The following is a 16,463-nucleotide window of genomic DNA, read 5'->3' on the forward strand; positions in this document are numbered from 1 at the left end:
GGAGGTGGAAAATATTGCAATAAAAATTTCAATTACGTAAAATTAAAATTAGCTTTCGTATTGTGAAACGAGACCGTCCATTTTCAAACTTTACTGTCAAACGTCATTTTGTTTTGTTGGTATTTCTGTTACTATGGGGCGAAACGAACGGCTAGAAGTGGCTAGAAACATAATCGCGCGGGCGTTTTTTTTAATATTAAAAAATTCCGTCAAATTAGTATTTACCTAATATGCATGCATTGTGTGCGTTGTGATTGAATTTTATTAGCTGGATTTTATTTTTTTACGTTCAAATTTTATTTAAGTAAACTATTTCTGCGATGTTGAGCGGCTACGCTAAGTTTTTGTAACATGGTTTATGATGAAAAAGAAAATGCCCCTTTATACCGCCTGCTCGCGTCAATGCAAGAAAAACATCCCAGTTTTCAATTAGTTTAGCGGCTACGCTAGGTTTGTGTAACATGGTTTTTGAGATATATATATATATATATCTATATAAAATATATATCTATATATATATATAAAACTACAACAAACCTAGCGTAGCCGCTAAACTATTTTAAAACTGGGATGTTTTTCTTGCCTTGACGCGAGCAGGCGGTATAAAAGGGACACTTTTTTTGAATCACAAACCATGTTACACAAACCTAGCGTAGCCGCTAAACTAATTGAAAACTGGGATGTTTTTCTTGCCTTGACGCGAGCAGGCGCTATAAAAGGGGCACTTTTTTTTGTATTACAAACTTAGCGTAGCCGCTCAACATCGCAGATATAGTTTACTTAAATAAAATTTGAACGTAAAAAAATAAAATCCAGCTAATAAATTTCAATCACAACGCACATAATGCATGCATATTAGGTAAATACTAATTTGACGGAATTTTTTAACATTAAAAAAACGCCCGCGCGATTGTCTCTAGCTACTTCTAGCCGTTCGTTTTGTCCTATAGTAACAGAAATACCAACAAAACAAAATGACATTTGACAATAAACAAATAAAAGTTTGAAAATGGACGGTCTCGTTTCACAAAACGAAAGCTGATTTTAGTTTTACGTAATTGAAATTTTTATTGCAACATTTTCCACCTCCCCGAAGGTTAAAAGTTTTGTCGTACAGTAATTAAGGTGAATCTAAAGGTTTTATCTAAAAAATATTCATAATAAGCGAGGCCAGCGCGATCGAAATTTTACCGAAAATTTAAAAGTCATTACAGATTCAGATTGAGATCAGTCAATTGTTAACAAATTTTCTTAATAATAATTTTTTGCTGACAAATAATTAGAGAGACAACCAGAATTATCTCTTGAACGACCACTGTTAGAAAATTTAAAAGTCATTACAGATTCAGATAGAGATCAGTCAATTGTTAACAAATTTTCTTAATAATAATTTTTTGCTGACAAATAATTAGAGAGACAACCAGAATTATCTCTTGAACGACCACTGTTAGAAAATTTAAAAGTCATTACAGATTCAGATTGAGATCAGTCAATTTTTAACAGATTTAGATCTGTCTAACATAACAAAAGAAATACACATTTCAAATAAAGAATTATTAATTAATAATTTTGGTACCTACTTTATCGCTTATCTGATATGATTTATATTCATCAGTTCAAATGTTTAAAATTAAAAGTTCATTGAACTTGAATAATTTTACGTATTACGTAGGATTATAATTTCAAATCACGCATACACTTATGCAATGACATTAGAATTCTAAGCGCCCGAAGACACTGGACTATGGCATCCCCATATGTATGTTGTGAGGCTGAAGGGAAAGATATGGGGAAGAAGATGGTCGAGAAGTATCCTTGGTATTTAAATCTGGTCACCAGATATGGCTAAAACTATTTCAAGCAATGTTTCGATTCTGAATATTTCACCAGGGCGACACTGAAAGTATGTTACGACGGTATCTTTATGATAGCCTCCATGGTCGAGGGGTAAGCCTCTCGACTAGCAAGGCGAAGGTCACGGGTTCGAATCCCGGCGGGTGCAAGTAAATTAAATTTGATTAATGTGTTATTTCACAATCTATTCATTCAGAATATAATTCGACGGTAAACACTACCTTTGGACAAAGACACCATAAATACCACGCTATTAAAGCATTCAACAGTCTTCCACTTGAAACAAAAATTGAGGAAAATAAAAATAAATTCAAACACAAAATAAAAAAAATGGATTAAAGAACAAAAAGACAATATTACCAAAATTCTATAACATAAAAGAATAAAACATATACACGCAACACAAAAAAATATATAAAACACGCAACACGCACAAACACATAAATCATTATAAATGCCGATTTACATTCTCTTTTAATATTTTTCTTTTAGTGTGATAATTATATTTTAATTTTTAATCTTTATTTTTAGTTTAAATTTATCTTTATTTCAATGTTGTTTTTCTTTCTTTTTTTTTAAATGTATAAATTCTTACATTATAAAATGGGGGCCTCAGCACGGGTAAACAACCCAGTGAGGCCAAGATTACTGAATTAAAATATGAAATATTGTAAAATAATGTATCAACAATAAAAAATAAAAATAAAAAGAATCGCCCTAGTGTAAGACCACTATTCAGAATTGAAACGTTGCTTGAAATGGCTTCAGCTGTGTTTGGTGACCAGATCTGAATAGTCAGGTACTCCCACAATAATAATAATAATAATAATAATTGGATAATTTGTATAGCGCCGTTTTTGTGAAAAATCACCTCAAGGGCGCTGTACAATTTATTTCCTTGGATCTACATTTGTTATTTAGACCAACTGTGCCAGCACGAGGTTCGTCATCCGTTCAGGCATGTGTTTGCCGCCAATATAGCGCTGACATGCGTCTGCTGCCAATAAATAGCGCTGACACAACATCCTCACATAGACAACAAACCTTGGCAGCACGCACCGCTGTAACGCTCGACGAAGACAGAAGATGGAGACTCTGCTGCAAGAATAGAATAGGTAGCGAAGGAACTGTACCAGCTGCTGCAGCGAGAGAGACTACCCCGTCCACCAACTGTGCCAGCACGAGGCTCGTCATCCGTTCAGGCATGTGTCCGCCGCTAATATAGCGCTGAAATGTGTCTGCTGCCAATAAAGAGCGCCGACACAACATCCTCACATAGATAACAGACCTTGGCAGCACCGCTGTGCAAAATCACCTCATCCTAGTCTACCTTAGTCACTCCAGTCACCCCCCAGCCATTCATGCCACCTAGTGAATCCTCTCGACCCTTTCAGACTCCTTCCTAGCTCCAATACCTAAATAAAATCCAGCAAAAAAAAAAAAAAAAAAAAAAATACAATTCTTTCTATTGTCGTGATCCGACGATTCACACCTCTGTCTCAGACCCTTAGGGCTCGCTTATCGCAGGCTATAAGTAAAATCTTGAACCAAAGTCAAAGTGAAGTTTATGTGTGTCATCTGTAACAAAATACATAAACAAAAACAGAAAATAAAAACAAAAACAAAAACTTTAAACAAAATATGTCTTATCTGTCCTCCAGGCGACATCCTCGGTTGGAGAGGTTCCGTAAATCCCGACACCACTTGACACTTGAGGGGTCAGGTATAAAATCTTCGACTGCATTGAGAGTCTAATAATACTGTTCTAGCTTCACTTTCAAAATATAATCGGTTTAAAATGCTATAATAATTGCAAATTCCGGCTAAACGGTAGAAGTTACGCGCATTTCGTGAAATAAGAAGGTAAGCACTATATAAAACACGGATGCTGAACATTTTTCAACGATCTCTTAACAAGGGAAACCTTCTGAAAGGATTAAACAAACCGGAGCGGTTAAAACACGTCCGCTCTCTGTGCAAAACTGGTATCTTCCTCTTCACCATCTCCTTCCTCTCTCCACTACCTTTCAGCCTTACAAAATACCTCAGATGAGGATGCCATAGTCTCATATTTATTTTGTGGATGTTCAGGCATAAATATTTAATTTTTTTTCGATCATTTTATAAATAACTTAATTTGCCACATTATACAATAAAATCATAACCGAAAATGGTTCGTAAGTAGGAGATTTTGAACTTTAAAGCAGTTTTCATAGGCCTTATACATTATTTTTTCTGGGCTTATAAAAAGACTTATCTCAAAAATACTCGATTTATTTTAGGCCAAGATGTATTCTACTCGCAGTATTTAATCAAAGCATCTGAAACATTTCTAGGCGATCAAATTTTCAAACCAAAAACACATGATTTTGCATTACTACGTATAGCATCGCCTTAAATTGTATATCAATCATGATATTACCTGTTTTGATTAATACAAATATAAACATACATATTATCATACTTTCGTTATTGAAGTGAAAGTTCTTATTAAGGACACAACCACTTGTGTTAACAGTGTTTTATGTTTTTTATATTTTTTTCATTCAAAAGGCTATAAAAGATAAACGGCGGGATGTTTAAAACATCAAGCATACGCATTGGAAAGCTAGATTTGTTTTATTAATATACTAATTTTAATTAACAACACCAGATAATAATATTATGTACAAATCCACACTCTCTCTATTGCTTCTTATTTGCATTTGAGAATTTTTGGGCAGTTATGGTTTAAGATTTTCCAAAATATTTGTCAGAATGTTTTGTTCCGTACCTCACTGCCATATACATCAGGGTTGGTATCAGCAGTCCATTGTGGACTGCTAGCCTCGCTTATTTAGACAACTTTTTATTAGCATATTAGAGAGGCAAGGAACTGGCAGAGGAAGAATGAAAGTAGACGGAATGCTGTATAAATCAGATTACTGAGGCATACGTATGGACATCCGGAAAGAATGCACTGCTGAAGAAAGTGCAGCGAACAAGATAAAAAACAGTGAACAAGGTTTGAACATGTGGAGCGGATGCACGGAAAAGTGTGAGGAGTATATAGACACAAGGAAGATACGGCATACCCAAGTAAATCAAATTCTTGAGTCTGGTTGTGACAAGAGTTAGAATAATAGAAGAGTATGTAAGAGACGAAAGAAGCAAGGAATGTGTGTCGAGACAGAGTTGTGAGGCGAACTGCAGAAATGGCATAATGGTTTGTTAGTTTTCATTTTTGTTCAAAGCACAGTGAGGGTAATGAGTTTGAAACAATGAATCCTATCTCTGATAACAGGTGAGTTCGTTCTTTGTCTTGATAAGTTGATTTCAATAATGACAATGATTTTATAAACTAATTTTATTATTAATTAATTAATTATATTTTATTATAGTAACTAATAGGATTCTTTGTGGTGGTTGCACTGAGTGAATTTTTATCAATATGTACTGAATGTAAATGTTATCAGGACTCAAAAAAATGTGTTTTGATATCAGTGCAAATGGAGCGAACAAAATAAAATGTTGAGATGAAAATTGATGTAAACCCTGAATAAAAAGGTTCTGCAAAAAAATGTACTTAAATATTTTTAGCTTGTCTTTTTATTTAATAGTTAGCAGAGGAATTAAACTTATTTCTACTCATTTCACAACATTCTTGTGTTCAACAGCTCAACTATGGAATGATTTATCACCCCCTGTGTTTCCTCCCTCCCATACTTCTTCATTTCTTTAAAACGACCCTCCTTACGGCATCCCCAAAGATGATTTAGGCCCTCATTCCTCAGTTGCCATTTAAGGTTATGTCCAGTATTGTACGTACATTATTACAGTAATTAAATAAAATAATTATTTCTAAGACCACTTGAGCGATTTTTGGCAAATTATTTATTATATGTTTTGAGCGATCGCTTGTCCTAATGTACTAAATTTATAGAACCTAAAAATATGGGATAGGCAGCGAAATCTATGTGGATTCATTGGCTTTAAACCGCAGTAAGCAGTTCGTATGTTTATGTATTAATTAAATAGTATGGTAAATGTACATATATACAACTAATCGCTCAAGTGGATAATAATGTCACATTTAAAGATGCACAAATCACAGTGAAACAAGTGTAAAATAGCTACCCACCGTTTATAATCATAGTAATATACACCAAATTGTTCAATTTGTGGATGAAATATTTTGAATACAATATTTAATTAAATAATAATTACAGGAAAATTTTAAAAAGGACATTCATTAAAAAAGGAAACATTGGAATCTATTCATGAATTTCATTGTATATTAAACCGCATTAGCGAGTTCAGACGTTCAATTTTAGTTGATCAACTCTCTTTTGAATGGTACTTGAAAGCATATTGACAAGTGTGAACCTTTCTTGGTTTACAAAGTTAATCAAGTTTTTTCAAACAATTTTTGTTGTTCAATAAAAGTTGATCAACTAAAACTGAAAGGTCAGATTGCGGCGTGCGACAATACAGTAATCTGCCTGATAACTACATTGTAATTATCAGCAAGCTTTATTATCCATCATCAATCATTACTAATCTTTGCCATCAACAGTTGCTCATATAAAGGCGGATACTGTGATTTAAGTGTATCACAGTATATTAATTACTTTAATCCTATATTTGACATTATGAACACCTGCAATCTACAAATAAATACTAATTAACTATGATTTTGATAAAAGTAAGCTAATATTTTGAATCTGATACTGGAAGAACAAGTACCTACCAGTGGCGGTCCGTGACTTCTCAGTGTTGTAAGATTAAAAAATACAACATTAATGATGATGTTGTCGGGGATTTTTTTTTTTTTAAATTTCAATTTTTTCTAGGGAAATGGATCCCCAAACCGAAAAAAATTCATACAATTTTTTTTTAAATTTATAATGATAATAAAAATGCATAAATATTTTCAGCTACAACATCATTTTCAACTTTCGTCGTCCCACTGGCTTGGTAACGGTACGAAATCAACAAAAACCGGAGACCTGTGCAGAAAAATCCCACAATGGCTGCTCTGCAAACCGTAGTCTACTTTTCTGCGCACGGTCTCCAGTTTTTGTCGATTTTGTACCGTTACCAAGCCAGTGGGACGACTGGCTTAGGAAAACACACAGAAAACACACAAAAAACCTACAGCTCACAGAAAAGTCACAAACCGCCACTGGTAATCTACAAACCTTTGTTCTTTATCTTTAAAATCGAGAGAATGTATTTAAATGATTAAACAGATTTCAATGTCACTATTTATTCAATTTGAACATATTTGTATAGTGCCCTTGAGGTGATTTTGCACAAAAACACCTCAAGATTTTATACAAATCATCCAAATATTATCACTATAAGATTGTTGATGAAGTAAATTTATCGTCTATACATCTGTTGGCTGGCAATATTTTGAATCAAAGTTGTTTGAAAAAATGATTAGATTTGTCTGCCAAAGATAAAAATGCCGTCTAGCAAGTAAAATGGATAAAGCAGATTATCTATGTCAACTGGTTGGCGATGTTATAAAACAAAAACACATGTTAAAAAGGATATTATTCTGTAAACAAAGTAAGAACGTTTGATGAGTAATATGTTACTGATTGGTGATTCCCTGGCGAATTATGAATCAAAGCAATGTGCTAAACAGGATTATTCAGCCAATAAGTAATAATGACAAGTCCTTATATCTGTTGGTTGTTTTCTAATCTAGTTATTATAATAGTCACCCACTTATGGAACAACCAAATTACCTGCTTGACTTGGCAAGTAGGTCAGGAATCCTTGACAATATCATAATTATTGTTGTTCAACAGTGATTAACATCGTCTATAATTATTATTGTATGCGGAAAAATTACGAAAAAAAATCTACAAATAGTTGATAACAGGATGATTATGAAATATTTTTTTTTAATGAAAATAGATCATTAAAATAGATAAGTTATATAAAATGGCACGTATTTATAATTACGTAGTGAGCAGCATTATTTTCAAGGTAAAAATGTACCGATTTAAAAATAAATACATACAGAATGTAAATATAATTATTGGATAATGAGTAGGTACTCGCCTCGGTAGGAACATACGCCTGGTTATGGGACGGTTTGCTGTTCATCAGCCTGACGTCCTTCAGCTGGTCCCAGGAGATGCGGTACCTCATTAGCATTCGGCATTTTTCAATTTTCGATTCCAATCTCATACCTACAAAAATATGTAACTTTCTATTCAAGTGGAATATGACAAACTGGGACAGGATTAAGGTAGAAAGTACGTAATATAATATTACAGATATCTGCACGCTGGTTGCGCCAGTCAATCCGGTTCATTAATTGAGTTAAAGAGAAACCATACAATTAAATCTAGCCGAGCTTTGAACGATTACGCACGCTCTGCAGAAAGATGATTTGACACTAGAATTTGACACTTCGCGATTTTCACTAGCTTTTCTTCCGTGCCCAACGCGACCGTTGCGGACGCACAACGCACTGGCAAGCTTAGCTTATATGGCGAGCGAACTCCGCGAACGTCAAACAGACGAACAAATTAGCCAACGGCTGTGGCTCGCCAACCAACATTAAACGGATGTCTTACCTACGTCACTAATTAAAGAGTAGAGCGGGGATAACAATGCTGTAGTTCTTGTAAGACAATGTTTCAACGATTATCAAAAATCGAGATTATTTTTGCCCTTTATACTAACCCAACTCAATCTTATTTTCCAACGTCATAATCTGATAAATATACGCCTAGAAACTAATTATACACAAACAAATCTTTATATAATTATTATCGATCCTCTGTATCAACGGTATCGTGGAGGGAAGTAAGACTTCATAATTAGGTAATTTACAGTTTTAATCTAGCTTGGAAATGTTTAAATGAGGTAATATTCACTGCTTTTGTTGTTTTAATAACAAAGTAATACACAGAGTAAGGATAGACAGAGCCATAAATATACCACTCTGACAGCTCTGCTAGGCCAGTGCAATTAGCGCAAAAAGGAGGTCGCGATCGTAATTATTCCGGTAGTCCCAATTTTTTTATATGTTTTAAAAACTGATCCCCTGATGTAAAATCTGAGTTTCCGACCTTGGCACACCTGTGTTCGCGCCGCCATTTTGAAAAAACCGGCCGAAATCGCGCCAAAATCTAGTTTTTCCCGAATATCTCATTTCCAATGCAAATTTCGGCTAGTAAGTATTTTAACAAATATAATAGAACATAAAATTACCTACAATTTTTGTGTGAACAATTTTCTTCTATCTCTAATAGGTACCGAGGTAGAAAGTCATAAAGGAGCGTATATTTAAAAAAAAAAAAACAAGTTTTTTGCGCGACTAGTTTGATTTTTCGTAAACACCTCGTTTCCAGTGGAATTTTTTATTGATACCAATTAGGTAAAGCATAAAATTTCCAAAAAGATGTGCAATTTTTATGTTTATATAGTTTTTTTACCGATATAAAGTATGAACAAATTTAGGTAGGTACGCACAGAAAATCTATCACGTTATTAGATTTTTGTTTCCATTTTTAAATACATACATCTACAAATTTACTAGAGGGCACATCGGTATGGTGGGGGCTACCCCCCCCTTCTTCTCCTCCCCCTATTTCCCTTCAGTTGCCGCGTGTCACGTCTTGAGCCTGGAGCGGAGCTTGGAGTATTTCATCTGCTGATGTCATTCATGGGATGCATCAGGTATATCATGGCTGGAAGCGGTTTGATAGAGCTATTAGCAACCATTTATGCATAAAATAACATTGATAAAATCCTTTCAGGTCATGCATACTCAAGGGCTGTTAGAGGTAATATGTTGGTACGCCGAGCTTTAGCGTGCTTGATGTTTAACACCGTTCAGTTTGGTGATGAAGAACGTAAAGCTATGGAGCACATACTTTCAAATCAAGATAAGAATGTGGTAATCAATGCTCAGGACAATCTGGATTTTCAGGCAGTTCGATCTAAACTGATAGATATAATGAAAAATTTAAAAGAAAAACGTCCTACTTCCCAGGGTTCAGTACTTTGAGATGACTGCACTAATTGAGCTGTATATTGAAGTAGAACGTACTGAAAATTGGGAGCTCCATCTTGCAACGGTCCAAAAAATGATACCTTTCTTTCACGCAGACGCTCACTTCAACTACGCCAAAAGTGCACATCTGTATCTTCAAGATATGTTGACATTGAAATAGAAGATGGATTCAATCGAGTATGAAAGATTAACAAAAGATGGCTACTTTACGATTAGACGGTCTTATAAATTTTGGTCAGCGATTTGGTCTGACATGACCATCGAACACTGATGAGATCAATGAAAACATCTGGAGGTTTGATCAAGGACGGGGAATCACAGACAGTTCTATCCTTCGTTGGACTGCTGGATTCGTTTATCTGCATAACATTTGTGAGGGTATCGAGTCATTCTGTGAGATTGAATCAGGAACGTCAGAGCAACATGTAGAGATGGCCTACAAGTATTAAGAGGGATGATCAAGACGTTCAACCTCTCATTGATTGGTTTGCTTGCCATGAACCATTTCCTAAAACAAACGTGATTATGTCTATTAGCAGTGGCACGATTGGGATAGCAAAGTCACTTGTCACATGGATGAAAAGATGGGGAAATTTGCTATATCTAAAGTTATCAACCAGAACTTTGGAAACCTACACTTAAAACGTAATGATGCGATAGTTTCTCTTGCGGCGGTGACCAGCAGTGTCAAAAATCAGGGTATGACTATGGCAATAGATTTATTAATGCTATTCCATCGTATGTGTATTGCTAAAAAAGTCTGAAAGTGAATTTAAAGAATATTTCCAATTTGAACTCTCTCCTGTCCCATTGTTTCTTTTCTCAGAGGAAGGCATGGCTCTACCAAATAATACATAACTGGGAAGCAGTAAAATACACGTAATTGATGGACAATATTTACTGCACAAAGTTGTATGGGGTTGTGCTCAACCTTTTTCAGTGATTTGAGAATGCTGTAGAAGCCTTCGTTGATGACGATGACGAGGAATATGATGACCTAGTCGCCACAAATTTGGGTGATGAGACAGATAAAGAAGCTATTCAGGGCCAGGAGTAAGAAACTATAGTCAAGGTCTCGTACTTCTGTCTAATCTGATCTACCATTAATTTTCGATTTTTGATCGCGAATCGCTAATTGCACTGGACTATGAGGGCTAGGGGAACAAACCAAGTGGCGCAGAGTAGGGAGAGTGGCATGGGCTTGCCCCCTCAGGGATTTGTCAATAAAGGAATCTGACAGTATACAGGCACCTCATATTGTAATATCACCATTTATTTAGTGCGTGAAAATAAACACTGCTTACGAATTACTAGCTCTTTTAACAATGGCTGGTTCCGTATAAAACTTAACTACATATCCCAAATCGGGTAAAGAAAAGTTCGGACTTGTTTCCAAAATGTAATATTTTGTTTGTTATATATTTTACCCGCTGCACTCAATTTTAGCGTCGTCACGCCAGGCGATTTGTTCAAGAACGAACATTCAGATCCTGCGCAGAAAAGTCCCACAATGGACTGCGTTGCAAACCGTCACCTTACTTTAGCGAACTTGACTTTTCTGCGCAGGGTCTGGTTATTTTAATGTGTGCTCTTCGGCGTTCATCGTACAACTGATCATAGATTACTTGAACCCTCATGATGCCAAAATATGGACATGTGGTTTGTCTCCAACTCGCCTAAATGATACCCGGTTTTCATGTTAGGGCAGGTCTTCCTCTTCTAAAGTCAGTGGATCCATATCAAGAAGTAAGGGTTTGAATTGAAATATCTAAAACCACCCATCTAGGTTAAAATAAAGACAATTTTCTGTCCCCGTGACCTAACTAAATTTGAATCAGAATGGTTTGTGGTTATTGCGTTATCTCTTCTTGTACGGAACAGAACCTGTACACTGAAGCAACACTTTGAAATGTTGATTTATAGGCGCATCCTCAAAATTCCTTCGAAATTGATATTTATTATCAGTCTATACTCATCTCCACTGTATTTAGATTTTGTCTCTTTATATATTGTTCCTATCATATATATACTTACTTATAGCATAATGATTCTATTTTTCTTATAATTAGTGTAACTCTCTCACGAAGCACAAGAACCAGTTTCTTCATTGGTGAGATTGCGAACATAAATATATTTTGTAATGTAAATATATTTTTTTATGTACTCATATTATATCCTGTACCTCACTTTATATAAACATATTAAAAAAAAAAAAAAAAAAAATCCGATAGCGTGACTAAAATGCAGAGGTTCATCATCGAATGGCCAAATTTGCAAAGTTGTACTAGGTTTAAAAATAATAACATTCAAATAGCTAGGAAATATCGTGACTAGCAAACAAATACAAGATTGCCCAACTGATAAACCGGGAGAAGACTGATGAAAGACATAGTAGAGGAAGACACCGAACCTCGTGGATTCGAACTTTCGATTCGAGTAACTAGTATGAGCGCAGTTCCGCTCAACCGTAACGGGCTGCATGGTGAACAGAGATGTGCAAAATGGGTACCCAAAACCATTTGAAATGCAAAATGGAAATGGGTCAAAACTTTTCCATTTGAAAATGCAAAATGCAAAATAGTTTTTAGAAAAGCATTTCAAATGCAAAATGCAAAATACCTATTTTCAAAATGCATTGAAAATGCAAAATGGTTTCTCCGGTCAAACAATCAAAATAATTATAGAATTTTCAAACAATTTTGTCATTTAATAATGGACATCACTGTAGAACAAACATATTACATGATGGTAAATCCAAAAACACCACGACTACAGATTATGAAACCACAAAAAATTTGCGCGGGACTAATGTTGTCAACGTAAAAACTTAGAAACTGCTATTTAACATTTAATATTACAGCGTCATGGCCCCATGTTCAGTATTTGAATCAGTATTTTTTTGTAATGGTATCACTCAATTGCCAGGGCTCCTACCAGGGAGCAACTTGACAAATGGAAATTATCTCTCATAGCGAGGTTGAGGACCGGCTGATATTTGGGGCTTATGAAAAACAGATGAGTGGAGATAGTAGGAAGAATGTTGCAAAAAAGCATTTAAAATGGAAAATGCATTGAAAAAAGCATTTAAAATGCATAATGCAAAATGGTTTTTAGAAAAGCATTTTTTTTTTATTTTTTTTTTTTATTTATTCTTTAATATATTTGTTAAACAATGGTATAGTATATTGTCCTCCACGCTAGGAGTTCACCTGTGTTGTGGAATACGCATTTTGCATTTTGCATTTCCATTTGAAATGGATTTATTTGAAATAAAGCACATCTCTGATGGTGAAGATTGCCCCGATGATAGCCAACTTGTGATAGGAGAGGGCACCAGAAGAAGAATGTATCCTAATTAATCTCTAACGTTCAAAATAACTTTTGTGGCGAGTATAAAATATAAAAGGATTTACAGACAATTAATCAATAAGAAAACTCACTGACGGGGCAGTGAAATCCTAGTTTTGTTAATTTTAAGGATCCTCGGTTAGAGAATGTTGCTGAAGAGGGAAGGAGATAAAGAAGGGATAGTGAAGATGAGATTACCTAATTGTTGGGAAGCACTGAGAGCGCAATTTATTTATTAGTGCTCTCCAAATCGAGGATCTTCTTTGCCGCAGAGTTAGTCAAGATATGAGTTATCGAAATCTTTCCGAGTGATAAAATATGAAGTCAATTAACCTTTGCGATAACACACATAAAAACATGCTTTGTTTATTGTAAATAAATAATTTATCACAAGTCATTTATCCTTCGCAAATTGTTTACCACAAAATATCCGATCTCACTCTTAGGAAACTTTTTTGCGAGTTCAATTGCATTTTTTTTGTTGTTGCATAAATACATAATGATATGGAAGTATTTTTTTGTAAACTTACCTATTTTTGAAGTGAAACTTCTTTACGCGCGTCATGCAATTTCGAGGACCGGAGTAAAACCGACTCATGACCGAAACGAAAATGCGGGTACCCCCACCACCGATTAAAGTTCATTTGATCTAGTCAAAGTTTTGAAGTAACATATAAATGCTTCTTAGCTCATCCCGACAACTGGCGTTGGTGGTGTAATGGTCAGCATAGTTGCCTTCCAAGCAGTTGATCCGAGTTCGATTCTCGGCCATCGCACATTATTTTTTTGTTTTTAACGCCTTTTTCATTCAATATCTTATTTTTTAGTAGGTCAGAACATTTTTTAAAAGAAAATAATATTGCAAAATAATAAAAACACTTATCTCACTGTGATAAAACATTACTCCGCTAGAGCGCGCTTTGCGTTATTGTGTTGGATTAAAATTATTATCTAATCCGTATATTATGATAATTGTATTACATTTATTTAATTAATTTATTTATTTTGATAATATGTAATAATTTACAGAAAAAAAAATTAAAACTATCTCCCTCTGATAAAATATCCGTTCGCTAGAGCGCACTACGCGATCTTGTGTGGGATTCTATTTCTATACATTGTACATTATTTTTAAAAATATATTATATTTTGGGTGTGATGTAGGTAACATTATAAAACATAACAAGCTCTCATATTTTCAGAACCTACATAATATAATCAATTTATGCGGCTTTGCTTACAGTTGGTGCTCAGCGTGGTTGGCTTTCAATCAGTTAAGCGAGGTTCGATTCTCGGCTGTGGCATTTTTGAAGTGAAACCTTGTTGAGGTGGGGGAGCCGCTCACGAACGTTCTCTCTCTTCTCTTCTTTCCTCTCTCTCAGACACCAGCGAACTGCGCCACGCCAAGCATCAGCTGAAACTAGAAGTTTCACTTCTGTCTTGCGTAGGCTTGACACACCCACTTTTTTTCTTGAAGCCTGTATTATAAATAATTATTGTAATGTATGAAAAAGAAATAATTATTATATTAAAAACATACGGTCGCTCTACAAATTCTATGAGAATTGGTTTTGCAATGAGACCTTCTTTCATTGTTGCTTATATTTAATGCTTGATCTACTATTTCCGCAGCAAATTCAATAAGGAAATTGTAAACATATTAAACGCAAGTAGCGTGACATTCATCTGTAAAGAAATTAAAATGATTGGATGCAAATCAATTGCAGTTCGATAACCTTGCAAAGTATTATTTATTGAAAAGGTTATTGTTTTCCAATGACGGCATGTGAGTTTAGAAACTTATTACTTATTAGCATTTAAGTTGAGAATGGGTTCTTCATACTTTCGTGACTACTTATAGTATACTTACTCAGTATATTCCAAGCATTCAGCACCAAGCTAGTACAATAAAAGCGTGAAAACGCATTGCGTATCTGAAGTCAATAAATTAAAGGTAGTAAACGCTGAACATGTTAATCCATCAGTTCGTAAAATAAACATAGACAATACTGATAACACTAAGAATACGTGACGGTGGATAAAGTGATTCATGAAAGAGTTTGTTTTTTTTACCAATAGCACAGTATTTAACATGTGTTAAAATCTCATGAATATTTAGCAGTAAGTTAAAAATGTCATTAAGAAGGTCAAAGTTCCTAATTAACAATCATTTGGTCATGAATGTCGATTTTGATCATTGGAAATTAAACATTTGGCAGACTCCATTTATACTGGCAAATAAGTATTAATAATAATATATTCATTTAAGTTTCAATCTGAGATTCTTTTTGTTTCCAAAAACATTACAAGCAAGGGTATTTAGGATATTAATAGAAAGTTTAAAAATATATCCCTAAACAATACAAAATTATCCAGTTATGGCATTGAATTTCATGTTGATTTGACTTTATTGATAAATGAGTTTGTGATTCCATCAAGTTGGTTTACACATTCTTATTACGGGTTGTTTCACGGAATTTGAACAATTTATCAAACTTCAAAGTTGAAATTCAAGTTCTGTGAAAGTTTTGTTGTTTTTTCATCATCGGCCAGTTGTTTCAGTAATTGGATAGTAACAGAACTTGAATAGGACGTTCACAGAACTTGAATATTAACCTTGAAATTTGATGAATTCATCAAATTCTGTGAAACAACCAGTCCTTAGTCATAATCCATGGCTAACATTGCATATTTGTGTTGGTTATAGAGTAAATCATTATCTAAAAAAGACAAAATAAGATAAATATACAGAAAATAGGGAAATACTTAATAGGCACATTTAATTTTAAAAACGCTTTGTATCAGTTAAATAATAATGATAAGTGATTATTTCAGTTTCCAGAAATAGAAAATAATCCATTTTAGTAACTATTTCATTAAAAAAACGAATAGTTTGACTGTTCTCTTCACGCCATGTCACATTATAAAAATTGTTTTTTTCAGGCTAGCTTCATCAATTATTTTTTTAACTAAACCCAAACTAAGAACCAATTAAGGATCATATTTTGGGTAAAATAAAAGAAGAAAAAAAACTAACCTTAAAACTTTCACATCAATAACAATGGCCGCCAAGTGAACAATCGATTTTAATTTTGACAAAATAACTATTAAAATGCATTATTTCCCCAAACTGAAATACTTACTTCTCATTATCATATTTATCTAACAACTACAGTGTTTTTTTAAGGGCGTATTAACCCTTAAATGCACACTGTTGCAAAACGGCAACATACCGTTC

General features: G+C 34.3%; 1 protein-coding gene across 2 annotated transcripts in view; it reads right to left on the reverse strand.

Annotated features, from left to right (window-relative positions):
* LOC149426673 (monocyte to macrophage differentiation factor) overlaps positions 1–15,125 on the reverse strand; it is a 28,204-nt gene extending 13,079 nt beyond the window's left edge. Inside the window, exons 1-2 of one of the 2 annotated variants that reach the window (XM_089632775.1) lie at positions 15,096–15,125; positions 7,912–8,042 (exon numbers count right to left, since the gene is read on the reverse strand). In XM_089632775.1, coding sequence (XP_089488901.1) covers positions 7,912–8,040 — 129 coding nt within the window. In that variant the 5' untranslated portion in view covers positions 8,041–8,042; positions 15,096–15,125. Of the gene's footprint in view, positions 1–7,911; positions 8,043–8,127; positions 8,314–15,095 lie in introns of those variants that run through there. The other variant, XM_089632769.1, reaches the window with a different exon arrangement.
* Between the last annotated feature and the right edge of the window lie 1,338 nt (positions 15,126–16,463).

The sequence above is a fragment of the Hesperophylax consimilis genome, chromosome 1 (assembly GCF_061612785.1).
Source record: "Hesperophylax consimilis isolate HC1 chromosome 1, BYU_Hcon_1.0, whole genome shotgun sequence".
In the NCBI taxonomy this organism is placed as follows: domain Eukaryota; kingdom Metazoa; phylum Arthropoda; class Insecta; order Trichoptera; family Limnephilidae; genus Hesperophylax; species Hesperophylax consimilis.